The sequence below is a fragment of the Xiphias gladius genome, chromosome 8 (assembly GCF_016859285.1).
Source record: "Xiphias gladius isolate SHS-SW01 ecotype Sanya breed wild chromosome 8, ASM1685928v1, whole genome shotgun sequence".
NCBI classification, from domain to species: domain Eukaryota; kingdom Metazoa; phylum Chordata; class Actinopteri; order Istiophoriformes; family Xiphiidae; genus Xiphias; species Xiphias gladius.
The window spans coordinates 27,625,767-27,643,315 of NC_053407.1; the positions used below are offsets into that span (position 1 = coordinate 27,625,767).

General features: G+C 43.1%; 1 protein-coding gene across 3 annotated transcripts in view; it reads left to right on the top strand.

Moving 5' to 3' along the window:
• The first annotated feature begins 1,118 nt into the window (after window positions 1-1,118).
• LOC120793708 (suppressor of tumorigenicity 7 protein homolog) overlaps window positions 1,119-17,549 on the top strand; it is a 57,628-nt gene continuing 41,197 nt past the window's right edge. For 2 of the 3 annotated variants that reach the window (XM_040134006.1, XM_040134008.1), the window contains exons 1-2: window positions 1,120-1,351; window positions 17,046-17,081. In XM_040134006.1, the coding sequence (XP_039989940.1) occupies window positions 17,060-17,081 (22 nt within the window). In that variant the 5' untranslated portion in view covers window positions 1,120-1,351; window positions 17,046-17,059. Of the gene's footprint in view, window positions 1,352-17,045; window positions 17,082-17,549 lie in introns of all 3 variants that reach the window. The other variant, XM_040134010.1, reaches the window with a different exon arrangement.

The window sequence follows — 17,549 nt, forward strand, 5'->3', positions numbered from 1 at the left end:
GTTTGTCCATAAACACCGAGTAGGACCCTCTGATATACCCCCGATGAAAAACTGTGGAGGAGGAGACTTCCTCTGTGCGGTTTTATGTCTTCGTTCCCTGACTGATTTTATGGATTCCGAAGGATGATGAGAACAGTAAATCTACCTTGGTACTGATCCCCTTTTTTTTTTCTTTTTCCTTGTCGGCATGGACACGAACAGCAGGCTTTGGGTTAGATGGAAGCAATTGAAGGAACTGCAAGGACATCGTAATGTCATCGCTTTTAAAAAATAAGTGAAGTGAATCCAACTGATGAAATAAAATGTGCATTTTTTTTTTTCTTTTTCTACCTGACACACTTTGGCATAAATCAGATTTGAGTCGTAAAAAAAAATTTCGTTGATTAGAGCGGGGAGACGGAAGCGGATTGAGGCCCGAAGCAAAAAAAAACACCGCCACGGGTGTTTCATGGGTGGTTTCGGGGCAAAGAGCCGCCGTGGATGGCGGCTGAAGAGAAGTAAAACAGAGTGACCTCCAACTGTGAAGACAGATCCCGCTCGTCATCTGTTTCGTCTGAAAAGACTAAAATCTTGGCGTCACATGTCAAGTTAAAAGCCCCCCCCTTTTTTTTTTATTATCTGCAACGACAAACATTTTTTGATTAATATGAAGTTTATGTAAAATCTTCCACCAGGAGTTTCCCCGGCTCACCTCTTCCACTCTCTGATAATAATACCACCATTGTACCGTGTATATAGTTTCTTTTTTCTCCATTACTCTGTTCCATTCCATTCTACTCTAGATATTAGGTATTTTAATCCACCTATGTGAGAACATTTAATGGTAATATATTTTGAAGTACCCGCGGGACATGACTGGATTTATTTGGAGATACACGATGACAACGTCTGCCGTGGGTTGAATTTCGGACAGTTTTACAAAGAGTCGAGCACTTGCTAACGGCCGTCCCATCGTGGTGCAATCTTAACGGGCGGGTTATTTATGTATCTTGTCAAGTTTTATATAGCAAAATAAATGAATTAATTCATTTAAAAAAAAATATATATATATATATATACATAACATTGTATTAGGCTGTAATACCTTGAGATACAGGTAAGTCAGTGACAGCGACATCCCGAGGCGGACGGAGCTAACTGCCCAGGTTAGCGAGCCGGCGGCTAGCTGGTAACTGTTAAGCTAACGCTAGCAGACACGTCCACACACACACACACACACACACACACACACAGACACAGACACAGACACAGTCCGCCGCTGCTGGATACTAGACACATGTTGAACTGCTGGAGGAAGAAATGCTAGCTACGAATAAGGCTTCAACTGGCTTTCGCACACGCACAAATTGAGGTAAGCTCTCTCGCACATGTCGCTTTGCTCGGCCCCCTAATGCTGACATTCACAGTGCCTCCATTCTTTTTTTTTTTTGTTGTCTTTTTTTTTTTTTTTTTTTGTCTTCAACTTTTAATGTTTTTTGTGAACGTTAGCCGGCTCACGTTAGCACTTAGCTAGCAGGATGAGCGGCTAACGCTTAGCCAAGTTTAAATGGAAATCCTCATACCTGGAAAACGTGCGCGACTAATGTTAAATGCATATTAGAGCACCAAGGGGATACTCCGAGCTAGCGCCGAACAACTTTTCCTCGCCCAGCACCGTCAGCCGTCCCCGGAGAGCCCGCGATGAGTCAATGCAATATCTCTTGACCGGCACTGCAGAGTTTACGATGTCAGTCGCGTCCCGGTGTTAATGCTTCGTACTGTCTCTTAGCCAAGTTTTCGCTTTTCTCACTGAGAAACCCCCCATTCTGTTAGGGATGCATTGTAAGCAAACTCAAAAAAAAGCGCAAGCGACCTGGTCCCAGGTCTACCGCTGCTTGATAGCCTTGTGGACCTCGAGTGTTTTTTTTTTTGCCTCTGCCGGGCATTCGGCGTCGGCTCAGCGGTCTGCTTGGCTCGATGCGACGAGTCTCCTGCGAGACTGTGTGCCGAGCGGCGGATGGAAGAATGTGCTCTTTCAGCAGGCCAGCTGGCTGGAACTGGAGATGGCAGGAGAGCCATAAGACACGCATAGGCCGGTCGAGGGGGCTTTTAATAGTCGTGTGCATGTACAGATGGGTGACACATTAGAGGGGGAAAAAAAAAACCAACAGAGTGTCTTAGTAAGGGGTCGGGCCACCGTGAGCCGTTAGAACAGCCCCAGTGCACCTCGGCGTTGAGCTTGGACGACTCTGGAACTCTGCCGGAGGGAAGGGACGCCATTCTTCTAATAGATATTCCCTCGTTTGGTGTTTTCATGACGGTGGCGGAGAGCGCTGTCTAACGTGTCGGTCCAAGAACTCCCGTGGGTGTTCAACTGGGGTCGAGATCAGGTGACAGCGAAGGCCACAGCGTATGACTCGCATCATTTTCATACTCATCAAACCATTCAGTGACCCCCCTCCTCACATGTGGGTGGGGGCACTGTCATCCTGGAAGAGACCACTCCTGTCAGGATAGAAATGTTTCATCACAGGATGATCCCTCAGAACGACTCTGTATATGATTTGCAGTGACAAGTGGAGCCAAACCATGCCGGCAAAATGCCCCCCACAGCATAACAGAGCCACCGGATCCCCTCACTGTAGGGGTCAAGCATTCAGGCCTGTACCGTTCTCTCGGTCTACGCCACACATGCACTAACCCACCTTTCGAGAACATGGTGACGGATGACTCGTCTGACTATATCACCTTTTTCCACATCTCTGTAGACCGGTGCCTGTGGTCTTTGCACAAACTCTTCAGAGTGCGTGCATCTTTGTAATGAGAGGTCTATGCACTGCAGCCCTACTATAATATCCTCTGTGTAATTGCCGACTGTCTGTTGCTGCTGACACAGTCCGACCACGTCCTGCGTTGACATTCTCAGTCAACTCAGGAAGCGTTGATCTTCTGCTTTTCCTTACATTTCTCACCAACGCACGAGCATCGCGGTCGTCAGATGTTCTCTGTTGACCACAGTTCCTGACCCAATTTACTGACTGTCTTTCCCACAGATCTAAATGCAGATGTTACTTTAGTCACTGTTCCTATTGAAACACCAGCCAGTTGAACAGTCTTTGTGAGTGTAGCTCCTGCCATCCCTGCCCCCACAATGAACCTTCTTTCAAAGTCACTTAGATCTTTTCCTTTTGCCGTCATGATAAAAAAAAATCAGAAACAACTGGGCCTGCTCCGCATTTTTATACATGTCACCGAGCATGATTGGATGTTAACTGCTTAAATGGGCCATGCCGTGCACCTGTGTGGAAGCATCTGCATTCGTTCTGTTTCTCCACTCATTTATTCAGCTTTTTCCTTTAATTTGTCACCCGTCTGTGTCTGTATGTGTTGGAACTGAACAGTCAATGCCATGGGCATTTGGGGTTTATGTGTCAGGCTTAATGTGGCATCGCTGATGCTGACTCTCGCCCTGTCTCTTCTCGCACAGAAAGGTGTTAATGTACAGTGTACGTGCAGCTGGTGCCTCCCGAATTGGCAGTCTGACAAGCCCCAGGCATCCTACATAAGTCTGGAGAGGTACAAAAGATATATTTGGATCATTTCCAGTTCTCCAGAGTTATTAAAAATGGCTTTAAACCCCGATAAATATTATAGCTCAGCCATTGAGCTGTGATCGTATTGCCTACCCACTAACAGCAAATATTATTATTACCATTTGTTATTTCTGGCAATCGACAAAATTCTATACAGGAAATATATAGCACTTCTAAATGGAAACAAGCCCTGTAGCAATAATAACCTCTCTGCTGTTATGTATTGCATCTGCAGGATTATGGCTAAAATTGTAATTGCTTTAATTTTGTAGATTTTGTGACCTCTAATGTTTATCCTGGTTATCGTCTTTTTAGATCCAAACCTTTTTACCGTGCTTGTGGCATCCTGTAACCCAGTCTTAATACTTTCCACACAGCCGGGCAGGGTCCAAAATCACCTTCTGCTTTGCATCAAAAATGCATAAAAGTAGCAGAAAAATGGCAGCTATGATATGTGGCAGAAAATCTGCTTGGACCACTCTGGAAAGTTTTTTTTTTTTTTTTTTAAGGCAGTACTATGTGCATGTATTTATTAAATCTAGTATCTTACAGTTTTACAGCGTCATCAGACTCTTAAATTGTAGCATACAGAAATGATTTCTTCTCCAGTTTATGGTAAATGACAGACTACATCTGTTGTAGTAGTAATCGAGATTCTGTGAGGGAACAGCGCTGAAAAGAAGCAGCATGTGTAAGGCAGACTGAGACTTTTGGACCCCACTGTAGATGAGGTATTTACATTTTTTCTGTACTGGTCATTAGCTGGTACATCAAAATGTACGTTTTTCTTACACTGTGTGCAACAACAGAATATTTTCATAGTTTTAGTCTTTTCCAGTACTCCTGATATGTCAAATTCTGCACTTCTGAACCATGCAATGTGTATGTAGTTTAGGGTGGACAAACGTGCATTACTATCATAATATCATGGAGGCAAAGAGGAATTTTTTGACCTTTTTGAAGGTTTAAGCATGACTTCCCCTTATCAGATTTGACTAATGACATGCAGGCAGCCGCTCTCCACTGCCAGTATGATTGAAGGTAACGTCACAGAATGATGTCGGATTGAACTCAGGTACAGCCACTCTGTACCCTGACTGGCTGAACGCTACGGACCCGAAACTGAGAATAACTTGTCACATTGATAACACACTCTCGGTTTCTCTTCTTCATTAACACCATTATATACAACTGCTGTCTCTTCTCAGTTCCACTTTTTCCCTTGACCATAAAAAATTTGACCCCTGAACTGCTGGAATCCACCTCAAAACTATCAGCAGTTTGTCACGTCAACCGCTTTCTCTCAACTCGCCTCCTGATTTTAATTCACCTGATGGTTTATTGGTTTCTTGAATTCCACAGAATTACTTTGGGGATCCCCCAGAGAACTTGCCTTGTGTTGCATCCATCTTATGTGGTAGCAGTAGCTTTAACAACAGCAGGAGAGACGGATTCCCCTTGGGGAATAAAGCAAGACCTGGTACTTCACTCAGAACAACTGTTGTGCGGCTTCTTTGTGTCCATAAAATATCGAGGCTACTATTTTCTGGCGTGTGATGTTTGAATTAATATCTTGCTGTGAGGTGGTTGAATATCGGTGTAAAATATTTTTTTGAAGTGAAGCCCTAGCTCCTCTGAGCGACAACAAAACTTGACATTTTTTTGTTGATGTCTCACTTGAGTTTTTTCCTCCGTCAAACTACAGCGCAACCGCTAAAAATGATCCATTTATTGAGTCTGTTACTTATTTGGATAGACAGGATAGCTACAGTACCAGCAGCTTATGAGCCACAGAGTTATCAGCCAAACAGCTCAGCAGATGATGCCCTTTCAGTTTTGAGCAGGGATGAATCATTGTTGTTGTCAGTCTGAATGGGTGTACGTGCGTTATCTGAACTGGATTTGTGACCAACCTGAATTTGATATTGAATGGTAAAAACACATTTAGACAGTTATCCAGAGGATTAACCCAAGGATTAATATTTAACATTTATGATTCTCATATCTGCTGTGACTTCCTCTCTCAGTGTAAGTTGCTGCATTAATTTTCATTCAGGTCAGTTCACCAACTCACCAGATAAAGAAATTATATAAAGTTGTGTAAACGACACTGTTATCTCTGTCATGTTAAAATTCCAGTGTAAACATTGCAACGACTAGGTAATGAGCTACTCAGTTTTACAACTTTCTGTAGCTGTGGATCTATGGGTGTCCATGGAAAGACTAGTTGCCACAGAAATAATAAAAATACTAAGGCGTGACAATCGTGTCCCCTTCTCAAAATGCAGCATAGTATGTGGCTGCAATGCAGTGTGTTGTATTTAGGCTGCAGTTGGTGGCTAAATTGGTATTCGTACAGCTTTTATGATGGGTTTCTTCCCGTGTAAGTGTCAGTGTTAAGTGGTGGCTCTAGGAGAAAAAAAAAAAAAAGGTATGTTTTGATTCTGTTAAACTAATGCCAAGACCTGTTGTTCACTGTTGATGTCTCAGATAACTCAAAGTACTTCTACTTAGTGTTGTACCATTACAAAATTGGCCCAGAAATGCATATTAGATTTCAAAAAGCTGGTAACAGTGTTGAAATGTTTCAGCACAATCCTCTCGAAATGTTGAGGATCAGATTAAATCATTGATACCGAGCACTATTCTTAAAGAGTGTACAAATGGTACTGCGCCTGTATAAATGTTGTGTTGGCATCACCATTGTTACTCACTAAATAAGGTGTTAAATGTATATTCTCATCTCACAGTACATAAGATATGTTAGTAATACATTTTTGAGTATCAAACAAAGATGAAACACATTTCACAGCTCTTACCACTTTATTTAACAACCCTTTTTGGATGTCATGCTTTTACCAGAGTGGTGTTTGAAGTCGTCCCTGGTTTCCTTCAATAAAGGCATGATGTGGCTTATAGATACAATAACACACCTCGGATCTTTGGTGAGCTATAAGTCCTATGACTGATTGACTATGACTAATGCTTTATGGACCGTTCCGTAGTAACATACGAACTGCTGGTAGCCCTCAGTGACCGTTTGAGCAGTGCTGCAAATGAACAAATGGCATATGATGTGTCTTTGTGTTTTTTGTGGAGAATGTTGGCGTGCTGATAACGTGATGACTTGTGTCTGTGTTCAGACACATGCTGCAGGGCATTCTTCCCAGGCTTCATATTCCCCAGAGAATTAATTTCTGCATCAGAAATAGAAATTAAATCTCTTTGAAGATTGAATTTTTTTCCCCCAGACTTTTTCATTGCAAAGAGATTCCATCATTGTCAGCCTGGGACGTGGCAATGAAGCCTCTATGCGAAGAACAAGGTCCTTCAACAGCTCTGCGAGCGAAGAGCGGGCCTTGAAAATGCACAAATTAGCCCGGAAAAGTATAGGCAGATTTATATGGAACGTCACAGTGCAGTAAGACAGTAAACATTTGCATACATCACACTGTACACTCAACTAAGTGTTACAGTCCAATCGAAAATCAAGGCGCATAACAAAAGTTTGGGCTTTTAAACTTTGAAGAGTATACGGAAACCAGCTGAGTTAGCTGAATGATGTGACACACAAAGACGCAGCACACATTCACCACAAAGCCAGATAGGACTGGTCAGGAACCTTTATTTAGAACCTGTGCGCCACTTTGGTAACATGATCTCAGCCAGTAATGTTTGCCCTACCTTTGACGGGGAGAACTGCCCTGCCCTGCCTGGAAAAAAAAAAAAAAAGTCCACAGTCAAAGTCTGTTTTTTGTCTATTTTCTCTCTGCATTCACTGAGCTGTACCCATTGAGATCATCCACATGAGAAAGCCTGGATCACCCTTTAGACTTTTGCACCTTGAAGTACCCAAAGTGGTAAATTTAAGGCTAACACTCCGAAACCCTTACAGCCAAGTCTCTAATATCTGACCCACCGTGCCAGTGAGGGCTCTGGCCAAGTGAGGGAAAGGTCACAGCTGTTTCATAGGCACCCTGACTGCACAAAATGTCAAAGGCACTCTGCTAGTGGAGTACAGTGATGAGGTGAATCCAGGTAACAGCCACTATCCGATATGGATTCTGCTCACTACATATACAGCATTTGTGAACAACGAGAAGTAGATAAGGAGAAGCTTAGAGGCTTAAAAGGATTTTCAAGCTTGGCCAAAGTTAAGATATGGACTGTGCACAGAGGGCTGTAGCTCAGTCTGAGGAAGGTTTTTAATATATTGTACCATCAGTGTCATCTGAATGTATTGTTTTTTCTAATTGCATGGAAACAGGCCAGCCCATTAGATTTTCGTTTGAGTAAAACCGAATGCCTTGTGAAATACACCACCTCGTCAGCCATAGCCACGATGCAGTCAACAAATATTTCACAATGTGTGTGTGAAGTACATTTTCATCTTAGCAGCAGTGCAAGACACCAGCGTCTTCGTTTACGGGAGATAGCGGTATGATAAAACAATTTCAGCGTTCTCCAGCTGCTGTAAATGGAACAGATAGTTATGGCTAAATATTGAAAGCATAAGGTGTAGCTCCGCCACAATGGAACACTGACCTCCGGTACTGGCCGTAGTAACTAAACGGGAAATAAACTGCGCAATGGTTGATCACATGCCAAAGAGATGAGTTAATCAGACAAGGCCAACGGCCACAGCCAGGGGTTGCAAACATGAAGCAGGTGGTTGATCCCCCACCCTCTGTTCCTCATCCTGGCTTCCTGCTTTGCATGCAGAGACAGTTTAATGAATGACATCTCCATTGGTACTGAATTTAAATGCACTTAAGATACTCCAGATTTGACTGCCTGTGCATATTTTAATCTATGCACACTATATAATAAAAGTAACCAAAATCTGCATAATACCAGATAGTCTTCCTGAAGCAGTCATTAGGTATGTTCCTTTTACATAGTTCTAGATTACATTTTTTGCTTAATGACTTGGAATTTGTAGTTTCTATGCTGTAGCTGGTGGTTTACACCTTTTTTTTTTTCTGCTGTTGATACTGCATCATTTCAGTCCTCTTTTAAAAATAGATCTTCAGTTAACAGTTTGGAATAGCGGAAAGTCTTCCTTAGTGTTTGTAATTTCGTGTTCCTGTGTAGGAAATTTTACCATACTTTTAGTTCAGAGTGCTTTGCATTCCCTAAGGCTCCATGCAGTTTACCTGGAGCAATGCTGTAGTCCAATATAGTGGTCCATTATACTGGATCAGTACATCGCAAGTTGTTGTGTTGTTCATAGTGGGCCAGAAAGAAATTAACAGAGGGAAAAGGGAAGGGGAAAAGAGAAATTCACCTCTTAAACTTGAAAAATAGAATGCAACGGCAGTAGAGACAGCATGGACAAATTAGTCAAACAGTTTGTGCTTCCCGAAAATAGATACACAATTGTATGAAAATGATTTTTTTTCAAAAGATAGCGGGTCAGGTAAAAAATGTTTTTCCTAATAGTTTAATCGAGGGTTGTATCAGAAAGTATCCCAGCGGGTAGAGAAGAGTCCTTGTTTGATTTTTTTCAGGCGGTGCACAAATGGCATGAGATGTAAGCAAAGGATTGAAACCGTAGTTGTGGAAGTGGAACTGGTTAGTGGCAGCAGGGAAACACTGGTTGTACTGGGCAGTCCCCGGTTTGAATGGGTGTAAGCACAGTTAATGCGAATTTAAATTTGGAATATTGTCTAAATAAACAAAGAGGAAGATGACTTAGAACCACGCCTGTTGCCATCAGCACAGCTACACTATACCCCTGTATGAGGAGGTAGAATATCCATCTCCAAACTAAAAAAGTTGACAAAATGAAGAGATTGCTTCTTGCTATCAACATATTCAATTCAGTTTTTAGTCTACTGCCACCTTAACTCTGTGGGAATGAAGCAGAACACTGCTGGAGAAAGAGAAGATGTGCTAAGTAAATGTAGAGATTAAAAAAAAAAAAATAGATTCATCCTTCCTGCGTCATCCGTTCTGACTGAACTTAGCTTCTCTGGAACTATTCAGATTAGTCCTATTGCTCAAAGGAACTGTTGTAGAAGTGACAGCCCACTTCCCCTGCCTGTTATCGAGCCTTTTTCCTTTGTGCATTCACTTCATTGGGTTTCTGTCTTTGAACTTATTTATTAATGGTGCTGGCTGGGAATGTTGTGGTCAGGCCCAACCTACACTAATGCAAATCTGTTGATGTTAAAAACGCATTCTCACAAAGGACATTTAGTCTGCAGACTCAGCTGTAATAGGTTTGATCCAAGTGTCTTGCTGTCAGACCGCTGGACTGTAATTCAGTCGATTTCATTTGTCGTTCATGCATCAGTGGTCTAGTAATAGCAGCTCTGGGGGGCAGAAGAAGCATAGTTCCCGGTTTTGACCAGTTGGTGTCAGCAGTGACAGTCACAGCCTTCCTGACCCAGTTAGTTGAATGATGCCGCTGCGTTTGAATTGTGACCCAGTCGAGGTAATCAAAGCCTCGCCAACCTTCCTTTTGTGGTAGAGTCTGGTTCCTCTGAAAGGGAAAAAGGGGATGATTGTCTGGTTATCAAAAGACTGCCGATCCCTATTTTATTGTCTGCGTGGTGGATGTGGTGGGCACAATCCATTTTTTGCACCAGCTGGCTTTGAGTGCTGTAAATTCATTCTCATCAGGTCAGGAAATGACCTCCGGTTATATGCTAAATCTGATCACCGGCAAATATGCCTCTGGGTGGGTGGTTTGCCATTTCTAGCAGAAACATCGCCGGGAAAACAGCCATGATTTTTGAGATGCTGGTCCTAAAATGTCTTGAGCTGGCGGAATGCTGAAAGAGGCTGGTGAATTTTGGGAGGTGCTAGACACTGTTGCCTAAGGGTGAAAGTTCTTTTCTGCTCCAGTTTTTGATCTTTTCTGTACAACGCTCAGTCTCTGTACCATAAGTCAAGGATGGGATGACATACAGCTTAAGGCACTCGAGCCAGATAGCAAATTTAAATATGGAGCATTTTGGGTCTCTGTGATGTTCTGCTTTTACGACTTGCACCTCCTCTCGCCTCATTATCAACCGGTCGCTCTAACATCAAGTCTCCTGGAGTATCTGGTCTTGGCCCTCTCTAAAAGACCGTCAGTCTCCTCTTCCCACCTCCTCTTTTATCCCTCTCCTAATTTTTTTCCCTCTTGCCGAAGGATGACCACACTCCTCTCACGCTTACGTTCAGTTACCTAGCAACCAGGAGGAGATGCTTTTTTCGGGGTGGTACTTTGTGATGGAAGCGGGGGCGGGGTGAGGTGTGCGTTGTTCAGGAATAAATGGCTCATGAATGCAGTTCCACTGAAGAGAGGCAGTGAGGAGCACTGTTTTTAAGTAAAGCATTCATTGAACGACGGCATTGTTCCATTACTCAGTGTCCGACTCAATTAGCACCCCCATCCACCTCGGATTCACTGCCGTTATGGAAATGGGTTTGCATCCTAATAATCAGCGACTGGCAGAGAGAGCGGGGCCCGGTGCGAGGCTGTGTAACCTTTAGGCCATGTGTGACTCAAACACACCTTAACTGAAGAGCACCAGTTCCTGAAAGATCTCACAATCATATTATGCAGCAGAGACAATAAACGTAGAGAAAATTTTTGGTGACAAAAGCGGGTGGTGGTCCAAACCTTTTGAATGCTCTGAATGGGGAGGCACACTCTGTGTTGCCAGATGTCCAGTTAGTTTATTCCACTACTAAATCGATTTTAAATCCGATGAAAACTTCTGTTGAAATTGGTGCTGTGTGGGTGGTTGTTCTGGCTTCAAGTTTATTAATTAAATTAAGTAATTTGAGCACAGGTTGTTACTGCACGTGTTTCCTCTGTGAAGGATGTGATGTTTTGGCAGAAGTTGCAATGACAGGTGTTGCAGCAGCAGCACAAACATAGAGTGAAAAATCTTGGTGCATTTCTGAGTGTTTTTATCCAGTTGCTAGTAATACAAAAACAGGTGGGTGTTTAGCTGGATTTTGAAAACCACTGGGTGAAATTACTCGTGGCTCGGTCAGCCCCTGCGATTAACGCAGCAACACCATAGCACCCCTTCTGAGCTGTCGATCCCCGTTCAAATCATACCAATGCCGAGCAGGGGCAGAAATTATGAAAAGCTGACATGAGAGCAGGTCACACTGAATGTGATAAGAGATGGGAGTATATTGCACAGATCACAGCCCACTTCCTCCTCACCTCTCAACGGATTGTTTGAGTGAGAGTCCCCTCGTGTAATTAACATGACCCCAGGAGGTTTCTTTAGTAAGGTTGGAGGGGAGTGGCAGTGCACTGCAAAGACCATTCATCTTTACAATTGTGCTGCAGTCTTAAACTCTTCAATCTTAAAAACTGCCAGCCGGTTGAGATAATTTCATTTGCTTCGAATTCAGTTTCAGACACAAGTATGAATACCTTATGAACGTAGAGCAAGAAACATCAGAGTGTATGGGAGTTTCTAAAAATAAATTAAGTCAATGTAAGCTGTTAAATGTTGAATATTTTAAATTCTGACACAGCAGGTCATATTTTTACCATACAGTGACAGATTACTTTGTGCTCCCTATCCACCCAGGTGACATTATACGTGGTACAAAGTATCAAAAACACTTGCACATGCTTCAATAAACACAACAGGTTTTCTCATGTCCTTTTCCTTATCTTTCTCAATCATACTTTCATAAGTTTGAGTAGAAAAAGTGCCATTTGGATGAAAGAAATGTTGAACAAAGTTGACCTAGATTTGAATTTTTTTTTAATTATTCCAACCCAATACCAGATTTTACCTATTAAATAAAACTTTGACAAAGCGCTTTTGTAAAACAAATATTTTTTGCAGTGTAGCAGGACTAGAGTAGGGGTCTTTTGCATGTGCTTGAAGTGAAAAGACATGGGGAGAAGAAGAGGAGGAGGAGGAGGAGGAGGAGGGCGACTGGGTATGAGACACAAAAGATCAGAGGCCTCCATCGGTACACGGTCGTCTACTCAGCAGCTGAGCCAATCCACATGCTAGCTAGCTTCACCCCATTCCCAGCAGGGCCCACGAAGACATCCGGCTGACCTTCCATCTATTTAGGGTAGCTGCTGTACGGACTCACCACTGTACCCATTCATACACTCAAAGCAGGCCCACTGTGCACCACTCCTGCACAGTGACTGGATTGTGTGTGCACTTTACAATAAATAAAAGGCTCCATACTCAAGTCTCCATTAAAGTTTTACAGTATGCATCAACAGTGAGACTTATCACTTGCAGCAGGTTCACTACGGGCTCATCAGTGTATCTATGCATCCTGAAAGAATCCTGAAAAACTTGAATCATTTAGATTTTTAGCTCTGAAAATGATTCAGATGTCCTGAATACCGCGGCCAGGGGTCTTTTTTTCCTTTGCTATATAACGCAGGCTTTGTGATTTCTTATCAAATGGATGATTATGTGTGTCTTTTTACAATTAGTGATGCTAACAGCTAGCAAAATAAATATTCAAAGTACCATGATTTGTGTACAGTAGTTTCATTAAAAGAGATGAATGACAGCACCATCACTGTTGGCATTTGTTGATGTTCCGTTTACCTAATTTCCACGTCCAACTACAATTACACCTTTGTGTTAAATTGCAGTTTTACATTTATATCCACTGGCATTTAATTTCTTCCTGTCTTTTTGCTATTTTCTTTAGCCATTCTTTATGTTTTTATTTTTTATTTTGCTGTTAACTTCGTCTGTATTTCGCTGTAGGTCTAATTAAATAACACAAATAAGTCTAAAATTTTTCTTTCTGGAACCTCGAAATACAGAGAGGGAGCAAGTGGTTGAAGAAATGGTCACTTTCATTCTGTGTGCATCTCATGTTTGGTAAAAAAACAGACAGGTGGCAAATTAAATGAAAAAGCTGAATAAATGTGCGGAGAAACAACGAATGCAGATGCTTCCACACAGGCGCGCACAGCATGGTGCATTTAAGCAATTAACATCCAATCATGCTCAGTGATATGTATAAAAATGCGGAGCAGGCCCAGTTGATTCTGATTTTTTTTTATCATGACGGCAAAAGGAAAAGATCTAAGTGACTTTGAAAGAGGGTTCATTGTTGTGGCAGGGATGGCAGGAGCTTCAGTCACAAAGATTGTTCAACTGGCTGGTGTTTCAATAGGAACAGTGACTAAATTGACGTGCATTTAGATCTGTGGGAAAGACAGTCAGTAAATTGGGTCAGAAAATTGAATGGACTCTTCCTCAGGTGACTGAGAATGTCTTACATGGCTTATATGTCAAGCTTGGGACTGGGACTGACGTCATAAGGTTGAGTTTTTTTGTTGTTGTTTTTTTTTTTTTTTTTTGATTTAGTGAACGCTACCCATCACCTTCATCTCATGATGAAACATTTCTATCCTGATGGGAGGCTTTGTTTATCTTTCGGAAGAGTGGTGTTCATCCCGCCAGTATAGTTCCAGAGAATCAATGCCAAGGTGCACTGAATCTGTTATGGCGGCATGTGGCGGCCAACACCTCAGTGAGACACTTTATGTTGGATTTCCCTTTTTAATTTGTCACCTATCTGTATTTATAATACACAGCAGTACAATTTGATGTGTTTTGGTTATGCATGAGGTATATAAAAGATTTGAAGATTTAGTCATTTTAAAGCAACGACAGCTCACACTTTGATTTTACTATATTTGCAATTGTTTGCTAATCTAAAAATGTGTGTGTTGTGAACTGTTGAATTAAAATGAAAAATGTATTGGAGAGCAAGGACTAGATATGATTTAATGTGACAATGATTCCATATTTTTCATACAGTATTTTTACCTTAAATAAGGGCTGTGCGATATGACCAAAATTTCAAATTTTTGCAAATTTACTAAAAAGGAAAAACTGAAATATCACATTGACATAAGTATTCAGACCCTTTCCTGTGACACTTTCTCTTGATCATCTTTGAGATGTTTCTACAACTTGATTGGAGTCCACCCTTGGTAAGTTCAGTTGGGTGGACATGATTTGGAAAGGCAGACACCTGTCTATATAAGGTATCACAGCTGATAATGCATATCAGAGCAAAAACCAAGCCATTAAGTTGAAGGAACTGCCTGCAGAGCTCAGAGACAAGATTGTGTCGAGGAACAGATCTGGGGAAGGCTACAAAATTTTTTTTGCTGCATTGGCAGTTCCCAAGAGCACATTGGTCTCCATAATCTTCAGTGAGAGAAGTTTGGAGGGTCTCTTTCCAGAGCTGTCCGCCAGGCCAACTGAGCAATCGGGGGAGAAGGGCCTTGGTAAGAGTGGTGACCAAGAGCCCGATGGTCAGTCTGGCTGAACTCCAGAGTTCCTGTATGGAGACGGGAGAGACTTCCAGAAGGACAGCCATCACTGCAGCAATCCACCAATCTGGGCTTTGTGGCAGAGTGTTGAGACGGAAGTCTCTCCTCAGTGAAAAACACATTTGGCCTGCCTGAAGATTGCAAAAAAGCAACTGAAGGACTCTGACTGTGAGAAACAATATTCCCTGGTCTGATTAAACCACGTTTGAACTGTTTGGCCTCAATTCTAAGCGTCATGTCTGGAGGAAACCAGGCACTGCTCATCACCTGCCCAGTACCATCTCAGTGCTGAATCATGATGGTGGCAGGATCGTACTGTGGGGGACAGGGGGCCTGGTCTGGGTTGAGGGAAAGCTGAGTGAGGAAAGTGCAGAGATATCCTTAATGAAAACCTGGTCGAGAGCGTTCAGGACCTCCAGACTGGGCTGAAGGTTCACCTTCCAACAGGGCAATGACCCTAAGCACACAGCCAAGACAAGGCAAGAGTGGCTTAGGGACAACTCTGTGAATGTCCTTGAGTGGCCCAGCCAGAGCCCTGACTTGAACCCAGTCGAAACTATCTGGAGAGACCCGAAGATGGCTGTCCAGTGACGGCCCCCATCAAACCTGAGGGAGCTTGAGAGGTTTTGCAGAGGAGGATGGCAGAAAATCAAGAAATTTTTAAAGTTCTGTTTTCGCTTTGTCATCATGGGGTATCGAGTGTAGATTGATGAGGAGAAAAAATGAATTTAAACGATTTTGGCATAAGGCTGCAACATAACAAAAATGTGCAAAAGGTGAATACATTCTGAACGCACTGAATATTGTTATATCGCACAGCCCTACCTTAAAATGCAGATTTTATTGATGATGTTGTGATTACAACAGAAAATGAGTTTTTCTGGCTCCCTGATGGTCAGGTGTGTGTGTTGTGTTAACAGCAGGTGAACAAACAGCAGTCTCCAATGCTTTGCTTCATACTCGTTTCAATTTGTCCAACTGACAGAATGCAGCCCCCTGCCCCCTTGCGTGTGTGTGTGTGTGTGTGTGTGTGTGAATAAACAAATGGTAGACAAACCATTTTGATTGGCCTGCTTCCCACTCCTTTTCTCCAGTGCCCCCTGAGCTCCAGCTGCCTTCCTCCTCCCCCTCTGTATCTCTTTATCTGTCGCCCCTCTTCTCCATCTTGCCCTCCCTCTTTCCATTTTTCTCTCCTTTCCTGTCTTTTATCACATTTGCTTTAGCTTCCTCCTTCCTTCCCTTACCATACCTCCTGTACTCTTTTCTCACATCTTGCCCCTTTTCTTGCCCTGCTTCCTTCTTTCTTCGTCCCCTTTTTTCTTCTGCCCTTCCATCTTTTCTCCTCTATTCTCTTGCACTCCCTGCTTTTCCATCTCCCCCTCCCATTCTCTCCTGTTTCTCCTTGTTTCTTTCTCCTTCTCCCTCCTTACCCCCCTCTCCCCCTCCATCTAGCAGCAGTAGTCAGTCAGTCTTTTTACAGCTCTCTCTCCCCCCGTCTGTCCTGACGTCACGCTCTGTTTGCATAGCTATTGTCTTACAGCGGCTGCAGCAGCAGCGGTTCCTCACCAGATTTTTAGATTTTCACTCCCCCATTCGCTCCCAGGGAAAGCCTCTCTCTCTCTCTCTCTCTCTCTCTCTCCCTTCCCTCTCTCTTTTCCTTTAGTAAATCCTACAGTGGAATGAAAAGCTAGAGAGTGACAGAGAGGAGAGGATGAGAACGAGGATATAGACTGCAGAAAGAGGAGAGATGCAATAACTAGCCACAACCACATCTCTGTCTGGATTTGACCACAGTTTTCCATAGGCTCTGAAGGATTTCTTTTGTGTTTAGTTTATATTTATATTGATTTAATCCTCCCCAAGGCCTCGTTTTTTTTTTTTTTTTTTTAAAAAATTATTTATTTATTTATTTTTTGCGGCTGGACCAACTGAGTGCGTGCGTGTGTGGAGGAGGGCTTTTAAAGCAGCGACCGATAGCGGAGCTGGGGCATCTGGCCGTCTGGGATGCAGCGACGGCCGGCTGGCTGCATTGTGTTGCTTTGATGACCCCCGCTGTGTAGCTGCCTGCTCATCAACCTCCCCCTTCTCTCTTTCTCTCTCTTACCCTCCCCTTTCTCTCTCCTCTCTTTCCTCCTTCTCCTCCTCCTCCTCCTCCTCCTCTCTGTCCATCACAGCTCCCGGCCCAGCCATGTTCGGCACAGAGTCCTCATGTAAGTACCACCACCATCTCCCATCTCCTCTGTGTTTGTGTATGTTCATGTATCTTTTTATGTTTATGTGTGTGCTTTATCGGAAGGAGAGGAGGAAAAGGAAATGGCTAGGTTTCCTGTGTTTCCTGCATCTCTCCTCTCCTCTCCTCTCCTCTCCTCTCCTCTCCTCTCCTCTCTTCTTCCTGTTTTGCCTCCATGGTTGCTTGTGGCAGATTGCACGGGGAGAAATCTGGGATCTACCATCTTAGCACGGAGGGTCGGCACTACAAGCTAGCTGGCCACGCTGAGCTTATTGCCTGCCCTGCATTCTCTCACTCTCTTACTGTGTGTGTGTGTGTGTGTGTGTGTGTGTGTGTGTGTGTGTGTGTCTATACGCAAACATCTCCTTTCTGTATATATTTTCAGTCCTCTTGACTGTAATGCCGTGCTGGTTGAATGCTGTTTAAGTCTGTCTTTGTGCATGTTTGC